General features: G+C 57.0%; 1 protein-coding gene across 1 annotated transcript in view; it reads left to right on the top strand.

Moving 5' to 3' along the window:
- Window positions 1-12517, top strand: part of NOP14 (NOP14 nucleolar protein) — a 21393-nt gene extending 8876 nt beyond the window's left edge. The window contains exons 7-18 of the mRNA XM_006893617.1: window positions 499-630; window positions 2046-2352; window positions 3295-3425; window positions 3676-3761; window positions 4698-4833; window positions 9815-9916; window positions 10320-10473; window positions 10886-11045; window positions 11276-11420; window positions 11628-11746; window positions 11996-12151; window positions 12418-12517. Coding sequence (XP_006893679.1) covers window positions 499-630; window positions 2046-2352; window positions 3295-3425; window positions 3676-3761; window positions 4698-4833; window positions 9815-9916; window positions 10320-10473; window positions 10886-11045; window positions 11276-11420; window positions 11628-11746; window positions 11996-12151; window positions 12418-12517 — 1728 coding nt within the window. The remainder of the gene's footprint in view (window positions 1-498; window positions 631-2045; window positions 2353-3294; window positions 3426-3675; window positions 3762-4697; window positions 4834-9814; window positions 9917-10319; window positions 10474-10885; window positions 11046-11275; window positions 11421-11627; window positions 11747-11995; window positions 12152-12417) is intronic.
- The last annotated feature ends 5599 nt before the right edge of the window (window positions 12518-18116 follow it).

Below are 18116 nucleotides of genomic sequence, written 5' to 3'. Positions count from 1 at the left end.
AGTCAGTGAGACCACTCTGCTCCCCCCCAGGCAGCGAGATCGTCCTCTGCCCCCTCCCCAGACAGTGAGACCGCCCCGCCCCCTCCCCAGGCAGGGCACCCCCATGACCTGTCGGCACCTGCAGAGCACAGAGCTCCGGGGATGGAAGTAGAGCGGCAGCCACAGAAGCTGGTCCTGTGGGGGCCGTCGGGGAGAGCGCAGATCTCCCCGTGGAAGGAGCCCTGCTTCTGGGGGGCTGTAGGGTGGAAGCTTTGGGCGCCTGCTTTGTGGGGTGCACTGTGGGCTTGGAGTTCACAGGCCGGTTGAGGACTTGCCCTCCCTGCTGCTGTGGGGTGCACGGCGGGCTGGGGGTTCACAGGCAGGCAGGTGTGAGGCCTCAGGCCGCCTGCTTCCGTGGGGTACACGGTGGTCTTGGGGGGCCCGCGGGCGGGTAGAGGCCCCAGTCCACCTGCCTCCTCTCTGAGCTGGGCGCCCTGTGACCATTCTGCGTCTGGCCAGGCGGAGAGGCTTCGGAGGATGCTCGGCCAGGACGCGGGAGACGGCACCAAGAAGCCAGCGCACCTGTCCGCCGATGACCTGAATGACGGCTTCGTCCTGGACAAAGATGACCGGCGTCTGCTTTCCTACACAGTAAGTGGCCGCTGCACGTCGTCCTCCTGTGCAAGAGAAGGCGCACTGACAGGTCGTGGGCGGCACGGTCGTACATGGGCATCAGGAAGGATCATTCTTTACTGGACGGTCACGGGCCTGTCACATCCCCAGGTGTCCCAGGGCCCCCACACCCTGAGGAGTGCCGGGTACAAACAGGTGGACGGGAGGCCGGTCAGGGAGCCGTGGTGGCCACTGCCTGAAACACGCAGCCCGCAGAGGCCAAGAGCTGCCCCGCAGGAAGGCTTGATCCTCGGTTCCTCTGGAGACCACAGCCTGGGGGGCTTCTCTTTCCTCCGTCTCACACGGTCCCCCCGGCTTAGAGTCAACCAATCAGGTCACAGCGTAGAATCCAGCGGGCAGGTCTCTGTCACGTCGCCTGCACATGGCCGTCTCACCTGGACAGCCCCTGACAGCTGCAGAGTCTGGGCTCAGTGAGCTGGTTTGTTCCAGAGCGATTGTTGGTGTGACCTGTAACGCTGGCAATAGGTGTGCTGACTGGTGCAGGGAGCCCTGGGGACTTGGCTGGGCGATACAGCCTGGTGCTGCCAGCAAAGGTGTGCCGCTGGAGCCTGCCGACGGCTCGTGGAGAAAGCTGGGCAGGGTGATTTGTTAGACCCGACCAGCAGTTCTCAGGAGGTAACGTTGCACAGGAGGGGTTGCCCGTCTGTCGTGTGGAGGAGCCAGGGGACTCAAACTGTGGCCACTCAGGTTGGCAGCTCAGTTCCTCACCACTGATCCACAGAGGTCCTCAGTCCTCGGGGTCTGCTGCCTCTCAGACTCACTGGAGGGTCAGTCATGTGTGGTTCCAACTCGATGGTGCACAACAGCTCGCTGCGTGAATCTAACCTTTAGTTTTGACATATGCATTACCAGACGTGTATAATCTTCAGGGTTTTTTTAGTGAAATAATTTTTCAAGGAAAAAAATTGGGATTGTAGATATCGCTAACTATGTTTCTGAGTCGGGTCTGCTCCACTTCCCTTAGAGATAGGAGTCTGGTCGGGGCAGTAGGGCCCTTCCCAAACAAGAAGCCTCAAAGCACAGCCATGCCAGCTGCTCCCAGACCAGTGACCACAGTGGAGGTCCCTGGCCCCGGCTGCTGGAGCCCTGGACACCTTTCTCAGTGGGATGACCACACATGAGGTTGGAGGGTCCTGGGGCTGGGAAGGTCTAGGGATGCGTCACCATGCAGCCAAGGAAAACCAGGAAGGGGCCACCGCTCCCTGTGGCTAGGGACAGGGAACTGGCACTGTGCGACCACGCTGCTGTAACTGTGCGTACAGCCCGCTGTCACTGGGAGCTGACGCCGTGTGACCACGCTGGTGTAACTGCATTCGGCCTGCAGTCACTGCACTGATGTCCTGATGACGTCCGTGCGTCCTTTCTCCCCCCAGGACGGAAAGATGAACATCGAGGAAACCGCCCCCGAGGAGGCAGGCGGGGAAGCCGGTGACGCCGACAGCAGAGAGGAGGACAGCGATGGGGAGGACGAGGAGGAAGGGGATTCCAGTGGGGAGGACGAGGGGCAGAGCGATGACCCCGACAGCCACTCTGACCTGGACTCCAACGTGGACAGCGAGGAGGAGAGCCGGGAGGAGCAGGACAGCCCGGAGGAGGGGCAGCACCAGCCGTGCAGGGGGCGACGCGCAGACGGGAACCAGAGCGTGCACGCCGCGGCCGAGCTGCCTTACACCTTCGCAGGTAAACGGCGTCGGGGCCCGGGCCGGCGGGAGGCGGTCAGCGGTCAGCTCCTAGGTGTCCTGTCACAGCTGGCCGTGGTCCAGGCGGGAGGCCAGCGTTCACCAATTTCACTGTCATTCTGGCAGCTCCTCAGGAAAAGTCTAGTTCTGGTGAGCAGACCCCAGCTCATCTTGGAGACACAGCAGGCTGGCCTCCGGGGTGGACGTCCCTGGGAGTCCCGGGCGGTCACCACCCATGCGATGCCCTGAGCTGCATGGACATCCCTGGGAGGCTCCTGAGTGGTCACTACCCATGTGATGTGGTCCTGAGCCATGTAGATGTCCTTGGGAGATTCCCGGCAGTTACTAACTGTGGGACATGACCCTGAGCCCTTGGACGTCCTTGGGAGGCTCCTGGATGGTCACTACCCATTGGACGTGGCCCTGAGCCGTGACACACCAGCCTCACCCTCCCAGGACCACGGTGGGAGCTGGTCAAGCCCTGGGAGGTTGGGCACGAGTTCGGAGCTCATCCGTGGGCCGATTTCCCTGTAGTGTGTACTCAGTTCCCATGTCTCCGTTATGATCCTTTCTCGTGGTGTCTTCTTCATAACCTGACACCCACTGGTGGAGTACGGAAAGGCTTGGGCCTGTTACTCCCTCGGGAGGAGGTGGAAACACCCCTTGGGTGCACTGCGAAAGCACAATGCTGGCGCCTGGCTTTCTTGAGACGGTCACTCCATGTCCATTCCGTGGTCTGGACCAGCCGTGGCGTCTCCCAGCTCTGCCCGAGGAGAGGGCTCTGTCCATTCACACGGGCTGGAGCTTGGGAGCGAAACAGCCACACAGAAGGCGCGTCTAGCTGTCCCCGGTCCTGGGCGCAGGAGGCACCTTGCCGACCCACGTCAGCCGCTGGGGTCCCCTCTTCTCTGTGATGAGCACGACTGTGTTGTGTCTCCGGCAGCTCCCGAGTCCTCGGAGGAGCTGAAGGCCTTGTTGACCGGAAAGTCCGTGAGCGAGCAGCTCCTGGTGGTGGAGCGCATTCAGAAGTGCAACCACCCGAGCCTGGCAGCGGGGAACAAAGCCAAGCTGGAGGTGAGGGCAGCGCGGGGCCGAGGCCTGGAGGCCGAGCAGGGGGACCCAGCCCTGGGAGGGAAGCCTGGGGACCCAGCTCTGGGGACTGCCCTGTGTGGCCCTCACTGGCTGTATGACAAGTACCTTGGCCATCAACGACTGGCTCCTGGGAGTGGGCTCCTGGCAGGCCCCGTCCCTCTGCTTCACAGGTGGCCCCGGGGGGTGGTGACCTGTGCTGCGCATTGCATACATCAAGGTCTGTCCCCCGCAGAAGCTGTTTGGCTTCCTTCTGGAACACGTTGGGCATCTGGCCACGACAGACCCTCCGGACCTCCATGTGATTGACAAGTTGGTTGTGTGAGTGACAGCAGCATTGTGGGGTGGGCGGGGCTTGTCCAGTGTGACCCGTCTCGGGTCAGGAGAGAGCGTTCAGAGGGGCGAAGGGGACCCGCTTGTTGGCAGGACAGAGTGGTCAGGGACAGAGAGGACACAGCAGTGGCCTTAGGGCCAGCAGTGAAGGGCAGCTGTGGTCTTGGTGGGGCTTTGGCACAGTGTGCTGTTGGGGCCTGTGCTGGTGGCCAAGCCTGTTGGTCAGCAGGTGCTGGTGCAGGTACCACAGAGAGGAGGCAGCCTGGGGAACCAGACCTGGGGATAATAACCGGGAACCCCTTGGTGTGTCGTGTCTGAGCGTCCATCGCTGGCTGGAACAGGGGCCCCTCTGTGTCTGGGTGTCGGTGGCTGGAACAGGAGCCCTTCTGTGTATCTGGGCGTTGGTGGCTGCCCTGTTTTGCTTTGATTCTCTGTAAAGCCCCTCGCCCTGCCTGGTGAGGTGAGAGGTAGCAGGTGCAGGGAGACTGTAGCTGTCCTCCAGGACCCAGCCCGGGCCCCTGCCGTAGGGTACTGGTGGGGCGTCCCGGGGGTGGCGTGGCTGTGCTGGCAGCAGCCCTCTGGAGCCAGTGTGCCTCACCCCTGTTGGGGCTGCCCTGGCCCTCGTTGAGCTGACAGCTTGAGAAGGTGCTCTCAGTGCCTCCAGCTGACCACCTGTGGGGCTTATGAGCATGGACCCTGTCCTCCAGTGCCATTGCAGACCCCCTACTCAAAGGATCTGTAGCTTCCAGCCCGCGGGAGGGTCCCGGAGTTAGGGTGGGTGTCCAGCTGTCACAGGCCCAGGGGTGGCTGCGGACAGGCCAGGTTCATAGTGGAGTGAGGGATCCCAGGTCTGGGCGGCAGCGGCGTCCCAGGGACAGCAGGCTGAGCCTGACAGCTGGTGCTGTTCTGACTTGTGATCAACAGGCAGCTCTATAACCTCTGCCAGATGTTTCCTGAAGCTGCCAGCGAGGCCGTGAGGTTTGTGCTCCGCGATGCCATGCACGAGATGGAGGAGATGCTGGAGGCCAAGGGCCGCGCGGCCTTCCCTGGCCTGGACGTGGTGAGCATGGGCCCCGGGCACGGGCAGGCGGCTGAGGGACGGCCGCCTCCCACCACCCCACGGGGTGCAGCCTTCCCTGGCCTGGACCTGCTGAGCATAGACCCCCCGACGTAGAAGGCAGTGCAGAGGGCCAGCTGCCTCGACCACCCCATGGGGCTGACCGTGGAGGGCATGGCTCCCAGAGGGAGGAGGGTACTCACACAGGACCATGAGCACATGAGCAGGGTGAGAGGGGCTCTGTCCACGTGCGCAGGCTCAGAAGCACCCAGGGAGCTGACGTCACTTGGTCAAATCTTCTGTCCGTTCACCGTGAACAACTGGGTCCTGTGGGTCTGGACAGCGGGCTCTGGGTTTGGAGCTGTTGTAGTAGGTGGCATCCTAACAGTGACTCGGGAACCGGCCTTCGCCTGTCACTGTGCTGGAACAGAAACGTGTTCACGATTAGCAGAAGCTCACAGGGCCCGGGTTGCGTGGCCAGCTGTGGTCTACTGCTGACCTCGTGGCTAACAGCTCAGTGCACTAGCCCCTGCAGCGGCCGCCTCCTTAACAGACTCCCCCTTACAGACTCCCCGGTGTGTGTGTCGCCTGCGCTGCTTGGCTTCAGTGATGTGACACTGCTACTCTTGGGAGTATTTATTTTTTTTTAACTAATTCAGTCTCTTTATTCGTTAATAGATGAATTCAGATTTTATTTTTTTAATTGTGATTATAATGAAAGTTTACAGCAAAGTTGGATTTCCATTCATTCATTGTTGCACATTTTCCTCCCTACCCCCTAGTCACTTTTTTAAAAAAAGTTCCCTCATTGTTGCATAACTTCCTCCCTCCCCCTGACCGCTTTGCTATGCACTGCTTATTCTAGACTGTTATCCAACAAATAATGTCTAATCATGTATTCCTTTTAGTTCTTTCCTTCAGCTGTTGCAGTGCAGTGTTCATTATTTATCACCTCTTTTCTTCGTTTCCCCCCAACCCCCATGTCAGTCCTGTTTTATGACAGTGGTGTTATGTAGTATTTGTCCTTTTGTGACTGAGATATTTCACTCAGCATAGCGTCCTCTAGGGTCACCCGTGTTGTGTAATATTTTATGAGTTCCTTGTTTTTCAGTGCTGTGTGAAGTTTCTCTATCCATTTATTTATTGATAGGCTCTTGGGTTTGCTTCCATCTCCTTACCATTGTGAACAAAGCAGCAAGTAAACATGGGTGTGCATGTATCTGTTTGGGTGGCAGTTCTGGTTTCTTTAGGGTATATTCCTAGTGGTGGAATTGCTGGGTCAAATGCTATTTCTATTTCAAGTTTTTGGAGAAAGCACCACAGTGGTTGCACCATTTTACACTCCCACCAGCAGTGAATAAGGGCTCCAGTCACTCCGCAGCCTGGCCAGCATTTGTTGTTCGCTGCTCTGTTGAACTTTGCTGTTGTTACTGGGGTGAGATGATACCTCATAGAGGTTTTCATTTGCATCTGTCTCAGAGCTAGGGATTTGGAATGTTTTTGCATGTGTTTGTTGCCATCCGAATGTCTTCTTTGGTGAAGTGTCTGTTTATACATAGTCTGTGCTCATTTTGTAGTTGGGTTGTTTGCTTTTCTCTTGTTGAGGTGCTGGGGTATTGTATACATGTTAGATGAGAGTCCCTTCTCAGATGTGTCATTATGCCGCGCGTCTTCTGACTACTGCGGCCCTGGGGAGGCTCACAGCACCAGGCCAGAAGGAGAGAACGGAGATCACACTAGACCCACACCCCAGAGACGTGCTGAACAGGAGATTTCAGAGGGACGCTTGAGAAGACAAAGCAAAGGCTGATAACGTGGCGGGCAGAGAGCTCGAGTTTCTAGTTTCTCAAGCTGAAAGGTGGAAGCAAAGTCAAGGCTGGGATTCCAGCACGGAACTCCATGGGCAGAGCCTGTGTTGGTACGGGAGGCGTCCTGAGACAGAGGCGGGGATACACGGAGGCACCGGACCTGAAGAACTGGGGGGTGCGGGAAGACTTCAGAAAGCAGCATCCGATCAAGAACCAACGTGAAGGAAGGACGGACGACGTTCACGCGGCTCTGATGGAGGCCAACCCTGGGAATTGACAGCACACCAAGACATGTCTGAGTAGACAGTGGCAGCCTGGATGTGCTCACCAGGCCAACTGACTGGAAGAAATTCCCATTATTCCCGTTCCCAAAAGGTATTATTCCACAGAATGGGGAAATTATCAGTAATACACTATGCAATCTTGCCAAGGATGACTCCAAACCAGTTAGGACAGGGAGGTGTAATAGAGACTACAGAGAATCGCAGAAAGCGGCGTATTTGTGTTTCTTGACTCTGCAGAGGCTCTGACAGTGTGGTCCACACAGCGTACCGTCTTGATACCGAGAAGACCGAGAATCCCAGGACACTTAGTTATTCTCACGGGGAACTTGTGTCTGGAGTGATAATCAGAATAGAGAAGGGAACACGTGGTTTACAGTCAAGGTGAGCTCCAGGACTGGATCGTTTCTCCACACCGATTTCGTCTGTATGCTGCGCAGACGGCGTGAGAGCTTGGGTTTGTGAAGACAGGTGGAGGTGTCAGTGCTGGAGGAAGACACATGAGCAACCTGCACTCACAGAAGCCACAGCCTTGCTTGCTGAGAGGGAGGAGCGCTAGAAGCCCTTAGATACAACCGGAACCACGGACTTCCCTGGACCGACCCAGAGCTCACCTCCGGCTTTTAGAGGCCGGGCGTCGCGTGGGAGCAAACAATCCAGCTTTTCCTCATGGAGCCGGTGGTAGATTTGAACCACATGTGTTTGGATTGGCAGTGTTTCTCCTTAACCACCCACTACGCCCCAAGAGCTCTCTCACAAACAATTAGAAAATCAAGTTTTAAAAATTACCACTTACGGGGGAAGGGGTGGGTAGGGAGGAAAAAATGCAACAATGAATGTATGGAAATCCAAGATCTCTCTCAACGTTCATTAAAGTTAATGAGAGAGAAAAAAAATTATAAGCTAAGCAACCCCAGGTTATGCATCAGAGAGTTGGACAATGACCAAGGAGGATAGAAGGAGAATTGATGCCTTTGAGCTGTGGTGCTGGAGAAGAGTATTGAGTGTACCATGGACTGCTAGGAAAACAAACAGATTCATTCTGGAAACGGTTAAACCAGGCTGCTCCTTGGAGGCAAGGATTCTGAGGCTCCGTCTAACATACTTTGGGCATGTTGTGAGGAGGGACTGGTCCTTGGAGAGGGACATCATGCTTGGGAGGGTGGAGGGACAGTGCAGGAGGGGAAGGCCCTCTATGAGGTGGATTGATTTGGTGACTGGGGTAATCAGGATGGGAGTGTCAGAGACAGTGCGATTGGCACAGGACAGAGCGGAGTTTAGGGCTGTTGTACATCGGGTCGCTATGAGTCGCAGGCGACTCGACGGCACATAACAACAAACAACAAGCAACCCCAGTGGAGATTCAGTATGAACTAGAATCAAGTCACGGTAAAAAAAAATTGTATCACTTACATAATAATACTCCAGTCTGTCATCATTTAAGGCAGAAATGTAATAGAAATGTGTAAGGAAGTGGAGACTCACTGTCTCTGCATACACCCTGCCTTTGGGTCAGAACCTCCACCTAGACCGCGAAGCTGTTGTCCAGACAGAACACGGGGACGCTACACGATTCCCAGTCAGGAAGGGTGCGTTAGGCTTGTATCCTTTCTCCATACCTGTCTGACCTGTATACTGAGCTCATTATTTGAGCAGCTGGATGAAGAATGTGGCATCAGGATTGAAAGAGAAGCATCACCACCCTACGTGACGCAGCTGGCACAACCGTGCTTGTGGAAAGTGGGGAGGACTTGGAGCACTTGCTGTAGAAGGTCAAGGACTACCGCTTTCAGTCTGGATTACATCTCAATATCAAGAAAACAAAACTCCTCACCACTGGACCGTGATAACATGGTAACATCATGATGGCCGGAGAAACAGTTAACGTTTTCAGTGACTTCGTTATACTTGGATCCATACTTCTTGAGTGGCGATGTTGAAAGACATGTTACATTTGGAAAATCTTCAAGGACTTCTCCAGAGTGCTAAAGAGCAATGATGTCAGTTTAAAGACTGAGGGGTGCCTGATCCAAGCCCTGGCATTTTTCTGTTACTTCTATGCATCTGAAAGTTGGACAGCAGGAGAACAGGTCTTAACTTTGAGTTGTGGTGTTGGAGAAGCGTACTGAATATCTCAGGACTGTCAACAAGTGTGTGTTGGATGAAATGCCAGCCTGGTGCATCTTTGAGGCCACGATGGTGAAACTTGGCCTCACACACTTTGGGCATGTGGTCAGGAGGACCCAGTCCTTGGGGAGAGATCACAGCTCCAGGCCTGACTCACGTGACAAGGACCCCTTGGTGCAGGGATGGTTTGTCCCCGGGAGAGCTTGTCCCCAGGAGGGGAGGGCGAGGGGCCGCCCACCGTGCTGTGCCTGGGAGGGGACGTCTCAGCCCCTTGCTGACCAGCAGTGTCACAGGAGACCAGATGACCAGACGCCAGTGGAGCAGGGAGCAGTTCTTCCCTTAACGGGGGCACACCGCGGGTCACAGTTCCATGGAGGCGGGCTTCTCTGTCCCTGGCCCTCTGGTGGGCACCCCTCGCCAGGCAGAGAGTGGTGCCCATGAAGTGCCACCGTGTCTGGTGGGAAGCAGGCATGGGTGGTGGCTTACACCCTGTTGTCAAGACCCCCTCTGCCATCAGACCTCTGAACGGTCTCAGGCCTCTGGGGGGGGTGGTTCTCAGGCCTCAGGAGGGTCTCAGGCCTCTGAGGGGGGGGGTCTCAGGCCTCAGGAGGGTCTCGGGCCTCTGAGGGGGGGTGTCTCAGGCCTCTGAGGGGGGATTTCGGGCCTTTAGAAGGTCTCTGGCCTCTGGAGGGGGGGGGTCTCAGGCCTCGGGAGGGTCTCGGGCCCCTGGAGGGTCATGTCTCAGTGTCTTGCCTGCCTCCTTTCCAGCTCATTTATCTGAAGATTACAGGGCTGCTGTTCCCGACCTCTGACTTCTGGCACCCGGTGGTGACCCCGGCGCTGGTGTGCATGAGTCAGCTGCTCACCAAGGTGGGTGCAGGCCGGCGGGCTCCCCGGTCCTGGGGTGTGGGATCAGGGCTAACCCTGCCCTCATGCGGCCCTGGGGCCTCTGTTCCAGTACTTCACTCGTGCTCTCGGGGAGCGGTGCCCTTCTGGCTGTGGGACCCCGTTCCCTTTGGGACTTTGACACTCCAGACAGCTCCTTTCCCTTTATGGGTCACTTCAGGGGCCGTGTGGACTCGGGCTGTCAGCCCTGGCTCCCTGCACAGACCGCGTCCTCAGGAGACGGTGTCACCCTGTGGTCACTCTGTCTTGTGGAGTCTCAGCTGGGAGGGGTTTGTCGGCGTCCTGGGCAGTGAGGCGGGAGGGACTGTGGTGCCTGTGGGGCAGCCCAAGGTGACAGCCCTGTGACCGTCTCTGTGTCCCTCCGCAGTGCCCAGTCCTCTCCCTGCAGGACGTGGTCAAAGGGCTCTTTGTGTGCTGTCTCTTCTTGGAGTATGTGTCCCTGTCACAGCGCTTTGTGCCCGAACTCCTTAACTTCCTCCTCGGAGTTCTCCACGTGGCCATTCCCAGCAAGCCAGCTCGGGGTGAGTGAGTGTCCCCCTCGGCGACTCCGTCCCCGCCCTGGGTGTGAGTGTCCCCCCTCAGTGACTCCATCCCCGCCCCTGGGTGTGAGTGTCCCCCCTCAACGACTCCGTCCCCACCCCTGGGTGTGAGTGTCCCCCTCAACGACTCCGTCCCCACCCCTGGGTGTGAGTGTCCCCCTCAACGACTCCGTCCCCACCCCTGGGGGGGTGTGTTGTCCCTCAACGACTCCATCCCCACCCCTGGGGGGGTTGTTGTCCCTCAGCTCGCCGCTGGGGGTGATGAGTGTCCCTTCATGGACTCCATTTCCACCCCTGGGGATGCACGTTGTTCCCCAGCATATTGACCAGTCCAGCTGGCGTCCTGCCGCCTGCCCCATTGCTTAGGCCTTTCCCTGTCCCCCTGGACGTTCAGGTTACGTGCTGGTCCACCCCTTCCGGGCCCATGGGAAGAACTCGGAGCTGCTCGTGGTAACCAGCACGGCAGACGCGGCCTCGTGGCAGAGAAGGAACCTGCCCCTGTCCTGGGCCAGCGGGCTGCCGGGCCAGGCAGAGACCGAGACCAACCACGCCAGGTGTGTGCCAGGGACAGGCCCTCAGAGACGGGGTGCCCGCGGCGGACGGCACAGCCAGCTGCACGGGAGACGGGAGTGGCCGAGACACCTTGATTTACCCCCAGAAACATCAGTTTTACAGTTGTGTCCCTGACAGTTTTCCCCACCTTAGCTGGCCTCTCGCTGGGTCAGGCTGGGGCCCGTGTTGCCCTGGGGGTGGCTGCAATGGCTGAGGTCCCCTCCCTCCCCAGGCTGTCCTGTCTGGCCACTTGTCTGGACCTGGTGAAGCACTGCGTGCGGCTGTATGGCGCCCTGCCCGCCTTCCAGGACATCGTGCGGCCCCTCCAGGCAGTACTGACAGAGCTCGTGGGCCTCGGGCACCCCCAGGACCTGCAGGTAAGGTCAACGTGTCAGGTGAGAGAGTGGGGACACTGTCTGGGGGACCCCACATGCGAATGGCCAGTGGAGTGAGTGTCCCCCAGAAGCCCTGTGCGCAGCCCTGAAGCCTGAGGCCCTGTGTTGCTAGCGGGGTGACCACCAGGGCAGCCGTGCGTTGGGGGCCAACAGGGCCACAGCAGGTCACTCTTGTGCCCCTCGCCCTAGGATCTGTGTCGCAGTGTCCTAGCAGACATGGCAGCCCATGGGCATCGCTACCAGCCGCTGGTCTGTGAGAAGAGCAAGCCGGTCCCCCTGAAGCTCTTCACACCCAAGCTGGTCAAAGTGTGAGTTCCCCCCTCGACACTTCTGGGGAGGGGCTCCTGGGGGTCAAAGTGCAGCATCTCCCCCTGGGCACTGCCTGAGGAGGGGGTTCCTGAGGGTCAAAGGGTGAGTCCCCCCAGCACTTCTGAGGAGGGGGCTCCTGGGGTGGCGCAGGTAGTCCCCACCTCCGGCACAGCCCTCCCTGCTGCTGGCCAGCTTGGGGTGACGTGAGCGTGCGATGACCACAGCTCACACAGTTACCCCATCCGCAGCCTGGAGTTTGGCCGGAAACAGGGTGGCAGCCGGGAGGAGCAGGAGAGGCGCCGTCTGATCCACAGACACAAGCGAGAGTTCAAGGGCGCCGTGCGTGAAATCCGCAAGGACAGCCAGTTCCTGGCCCGCGTGCAGCTCTCAGAGACCCTGCAGAGGTGAGCACGGCGGGCCCACTGCCGGCTCCGGCCACATGGGGCTCCGGGGCTGTGGGGGGGGGGCTCTGGGGCTGGGCGGGGGAGCTGCTGGACAGCCGGCTCCAGCCACCTGGGGCTCTGGGGCTGGGGCGGGGCTGGACGGCCGGCTCCGGCCACGTGTGGCTCTGGCCCTGTGCTGTGGCATGTGGGCCTCCCGCGGTGGCTGCCTGGCCTTGTCTGTGAGGCCACCATGCCGGCCCTGACCTGGGTCCACACTCCTGTCATAGGGACGCGGAAAGGAAACGCAAAGTAAAGCAGCTCTTCAGCAGCCTGGCCACACAGGAGGGCGAGTGGAAGGCCCTCAAGAGGAAGAAGTTCAAGAGATGAACGAGAGGACATGTGGGGACTGTGACCTGACGTGCCTTGGGGGACAGTGGACTCTGGGGCGAGCTGTCCCTCACTGTGTCCTGCCAGAGCCAAGGTCTGCTAGTAGTGGACACTGGGCTCTGCTGCAGGGCCGACTGTCCCCTGCGGTGTCCAGTTGTGGGGGACACTGGGCTGGGCTGCAGGGCGGGCTGTCCCCTGCCGTGTCCAATTGTGGGGGACACTGGGCTCTGCTGCAGGGCAGGCTGTCCCCTGCATTGTCCAGTGCTGGGTGATAGTAGGCTCTGCACTTGGACTGAGCTGGGCAGCAGGCATGTTGGGCTCTGGACCGGGGCCACCTCTGTGACGGCGAATGCTCCATAAATAAACCTGTCCTGGGCTGTGCAGGCCTCGCCTCGGTTACTGCACACTTGGCCTGGGGCTGGCCTGGTCTCCCTTCTGGTCCCCACTCCATGCTCCTGTCAGCAGGGGAGAGGTGGCCAGGTCCGCACTGACTGCCTAGGACCACCTGGTGACCATCGTGGACGGTCCGTGTGGCTGGCGCAGCAGTGTGGGTGGGAGCTGGTTGTGGGGAGGATGTCGGAGCCTGAGGTCCTGTCCGGCCTGCTGCTCCGGAAGGCCAGGCGAGGGGACACCCCTCAGGGTCCCTGCTCTCATCTGACCCTGCCCCTCCCATCTTGGACAGGTGGGCAAGGGATGAGGAGACAGGTCACAAGGTCTCTGTTCACCTGCACTGACTCCTAGAACCGAGAGGCCACCTCTGCTGTCCTGTCAGGGAAGGCCGAGTGTCGGGTACCTCATGCACGAGCTCATGAGTTTAGCCGTGACCCTGCTGGCTGAGGGACAGCTGTGGTCACCCCACAGAACAGCCAACGCACCTAAGACTTCCGACTGCTGGGCCTGGGCCCTGCCTTCCCATCAGGACACATAGGGGACAGAAGAGTCCACCCTACCCCCACCCCCATTTCATTCGGGGTACTGGGGAGCCCTAGGGAAGACCCCCTGGGTTCTTAGTCATCTCCAGGCCACTGAGGGCTGGGTGTAGGGTACCTGGGCACAGTTCACGTGGTCGCCTTCACCTCTGTCAGACGTGCTGATGGGGCCTGGTGTGGGGCAGTCAGCAGAGCCACCTTGGCCCTGTGACCATGGGGACCCTCGTCTGAAGGACCTGACCCACAGGGCTGCCTTCCAGGATGAGACGTGTGAACCACAGCCACTGAACCACTGGAGACCCTCCCACGCCGGGCACCCCCGCAGCTCCATCCTGGAACTGCTCAACTGTGGCACCTGGGCAGCCCCACTGCTGTGCCCCCTTACAGGAGGGGTGCCGTGGGCTGCAGGGAGCGTGCTACCACCGGCGCTGGGGCCCTCCCCTAACGCTGACCTTACTCTGAGTCTGAGGCCCTGTGTCCAGTCTGAGTGACCCCAAACCGTGGCAGAGCGAGTTAGGGTTAGGCTTACTGTCCACGTGTTGGGACGCCTCCCTGGCTAGGTCCATGGCCTGTTAACAGAAACCCTTTGTCTCCAGCAGTTCAAATCCACCAGCCTCTCTGAGAGTACATGACGGCCCCTCCCATCTGTGGGTGGGCAGCCTCAGGAACCCCGCTGAGTCCGGTGGGTGGCAGCTGGCTCTGAGCCAGCAAGGGCCCTGTTAACCTGGCAGCAGCCTCTCCGCTCTAGATAGCTGTCCACACTTCACATGACGCAGGACCTCCCAGGACACAGGACCGTCTCTTACAAAACGAAAGCTCAGGGTCCTTCAGCCCCGTCCCCTGTTCGAGTCTTCCTCCTCTGAGACCTCTCTGCTGTTCGCTCCAGCAGCTTCCCTCCCTGGGCAGCTTGGCAGGGGGAGTAGGGGTCTCCGTGCCCCTCCCTATCAGGCTTCAGGGTCAGCTAGTCTGTCTGGGTCATGACCACTGTCCGACTGCCTGAAAGAAAATGGTACAAACGTTCCTCACGTAACCGTCCGTCATCTGACACACGTGGGGCGCTGGCCCGTCTCTTCCTGGGGCCTTATTTTTGGGCCATGCCCGCCGTTAGTGCATCTTGGGTTTCGCGAGTATCATTGGCCCGAGTACCTGCAGTGTCAGTTTTATGTGTTTCAATTCTTTTTAACAGTGTCCAGTTACGTGCATGCTGTGCACATCCTGCATTCTAATCGTCAGGCCCTGTGTCCGGAGCTCTGATACACTGTGGGCTGTGCTTCAGTGTTTCCGTTGGGTCACAGCGGATGACCAGGCCTTCTTCCTACTCTGTCATAACTGGGGTGCTCCTCTTGGGGCCAGCCTCTGACAGACAAGTCCTGTGTCCAGACAAGCCAAGGACAGACAGACGCACGTGTCTCTAAGCTGTTAGGAACACCTACATGCAGAGACACTTCCTCAGTAAAAATCCCATAAATGTGTCAGTCCTGTGTTCTTCCCCACCACCCTTAACCCCTCATTTGATGGCTCTGGTTCCAGCCACTCCTGGCCATAGTCCCTGTGCTCCCCAGTGAAGGGGTCCTGGGGTGGTGTGTCGGTGCTGCCGCTCCGGGACCCTGCAGGTGCTGCACCCCAGAGTGTCTGGGCACAGGCTTGGCTCTTCAGGCTCCATGTGCCTCCTGGCCTAGTGGGGCTCTGAAAGCTTCCGGGCCATGTGGCCCCGCTTGGGAATAAAAACAGGAATCTCTTCCGGTTAGTTGGCCAGGCCAGTCCTCCAGATTTCCTGGCATAGACTGATGAGCACGTGCAGGGCTGTGCCTGTTAGTATATGGTATTTCCTAAAATATTTCATTCATTCAGTTATTTTTGGTACAGTGACTGTTTTCCCTCCATAATCTTTTGATGCTTCTTGGGTCATTCAAGATTTAGCCCATAGTATCAGAATTGCAACAGGAGGCGTGAATTTGAAGGCTTGTGTCTTTTTCCAGAACGATATATACTGCCTCTGAAAACCTGCTGGAGGGTCAGTTACGGGTGACAGCCTGGGATACCCCCACATCTTGGAGCAGCAGCTCTGCTGCACTCAGATGCCCCCTCTCCACACAATGTTAGGTGCCAGCAAGACTCACCCTCTGAACAATAGACCGGAACCTTGCCATTATCATCTCTGGTCTACCCGAGCCCACCAATGCAGGCACCGTGTCAATCCCTCGTGTTAGAGAGGAGGAATGTGGCATCAGGGTCTGAGGGAGATTGATCAATAACCTCCATTACGCAGATACTACCCTTGCTTGCTGGAAGTGAGGAAGCACTTGCTGCAGAAGGTCAAACACTCCAACCTTCAGTATGGATTACACCTCAGTGTCAAGAAGAGATTCTTACACTGGGCTGGTAGGCAACATCATGATGGAGAGGAGACAAACTGTCAACAGCTTCATCTTGCTTGAATCCACAATTAACACCCTCAGTACTAGTAGTCAGGAAATAAGGAGATGCATTGTGCCCGAAAATCTGCAGTTAGGGACCGCTCCAAATTATTGAGGAGTGGTAATGTCAGTTTGACGACTAAGGTGCATCTGATTCAGGCCGTGGTCTTTCCAGTCATTTACTAGGTGTCTGTGCTGGGCAGTGACTAGGGATGAGAGCAGCAGAATGGATGCCTTTGAGCTGTGGTGTCGGAGAAGAGGAGGGCCGGGAGAAAAGACAAGTTATGTCCTGGAGAGGGAGCAGCTGGAGTGCACTTTGGAGGCAGGAATGATGAGGCCTCAGCTCACATACTTCGGGCATGTTGCTAAAGGGAGCAACTCGGAGGAGGACTTGATGCTGGGAAGAGTGGAGGGTCGACAAAGGAGAGGAAGGCCTTGACCAGGTGGGCTGACACCGTGACTGCTGCAATGGGCTCTGTCAGGAAGTGTGAGGATGGCGCAGAGTCCGGATCTGTTGTTCAAGGGTCCCTATGAGCTGTCCTCCACTCGACGGCATCTAACGGGAATCTTCTACTGGCTCTTCAACTTTCCAACGTGTCAATTTCCAAGGACAGCCTTGCCGACAACATGTCAAAAGTATGGGGGATGAAGCTTCATAACCTCACCTTCAGAAAGCACTTGGTTGCATTGTCTCCAAAATAGGTTTCTTTTGGCGGTCAATGGGATGGCCTGTATTCTCCAGCACCACAGCTCAAAGGTATCTTTTTTATTTTTTGGTACCATCCAGTAGGCTCTAACTGGCACTGGAGGAGATTGCCCATCCTCCAGCAGAGCATCTGGTGGACGCCTTCGGGACTGGAGCACAGCTCCTTGCCACTAGGCCACCAGAGCTCCCTTAAAGGCAGCAAGGTTTTCGTCATCCTTAGTCACTGTCCACCTTTGAGATGTGTAGCATGTAATCAAGATGACTGTGGCTTGGCCCAGGTGTGCCTTAGTCTTTAAACTGACATCACTGTTTCTGAACACCTTGGAGAGGACCTTGACAGGAGATTGCAGTGCAGCACACTTTTTGATTTCTTGACTGCTGGTGCGAAGAGTGTTGATTGTGGATCTAATTCAACTGTAAGATTAAATCCTTGACAACTTCAATCGTTTCTTCATCTGTCATGATGCTGTCTTTGGCCCAGCGGTGAGGATTTTTGTCTTTGATTACTATTACTGAATTTAATTAAAGTTTACAGAGACTTAGGGTTTCCAGTCATTCATTGTTGCACTTTTCTCCCTGCCCACCTTCTCCTCCTCCCAATTTACTCTTCTACTTGAAAAGGAACTTTCATTGTTGTGTAATCCCTACCCCCAAGTCTACTCCACTATTAATGACAACAGTACTCATTCATATATCTTTTAAACAGTTCTCTCCCTTATCTGTTTCAATGCAGTATACATCATTCCTCCCCTCCTTCTCTGTCTCCCCGCAACCCCGATGTCAGTCCCCTTTTGTCCCTTTGTGACTGAGATATTTCACTGAGTATGTCCTCCAGGGTCACCCATTTTTTTATAGTATTTCATGAGTTCCTTGTTTTTTAATGCAGCATAGAATTCCATTGTGTGAATATACCACAGCTTCTCTATCCATTCATTTGTTGATGGGCACTTAGGTTGTTTCCAACTCCTTGCTATTGTGAATAAAGCCGCAATAAACATGGGTGTGCATATATGTGCTTGGATGTCGGTTATGGTCTCTTTGGGGTATATTCTCAGTAGTGGAATTGCTGGGTCAAATGGTATCTCTATTTGCAACTTTTTGAGAAAGCGCCACTCAAATTTCCACAGTGGTTGCACCATTTTACATTCCCACAACAGTGAATAAGGGTTCCAGTGTCTCTACAACCTCGCCAGCATTTGTTCTTTGCTGTTCTGTTAAATTTTGGTCTTCTTACTGGAGTGAGATGATATCTCATAGTTGTTACATTTTTGTCTTCTTGATGTTAATGTAATCTATGTTGAAGACTGTCATCTTTGATCGTCTGCAGCAAGTACTCTATACAACGCTGCGCGTCCTATCGAGTCAGGACCAACGAAGTCACAGCTGACCATCCACAGATCACACCCTACAATGGGGTGTGGGGTGTCCGAGTGGTTTTTTTCAGGCTGGGGGCCCAGAGGCACAAGAAGATTCAGACAGCGGTCGCTCTCTGCAGGGGCCCGGCTCATTGATGGGCGGAAAAAAGCCTTCGGGGCGAGGCCCCTGCC

This window comes from Elephantulus edwardii, unplaced genomic scaffold (assembly GCF_000299155.1).
Source record: "Elephantulus edwardii isolate Elephantulus edwardi_28Jun2011 unplaced genomic scaffold, EleEdw1.0 scaffold00129, whole genome shotgun sequence".
Lineage (NCBI taxonomy): Eukaryota > Metazoa > Chordata > Mammalia > Macroscelidea > Macroscelididae > Elephantulus > Elephantulus edwardii.
The sequence above is the reverse complement of the archived record's forward strand: the minus strand, read 5'-3'. Positions and strand labels throughout refer to the sequence as shown.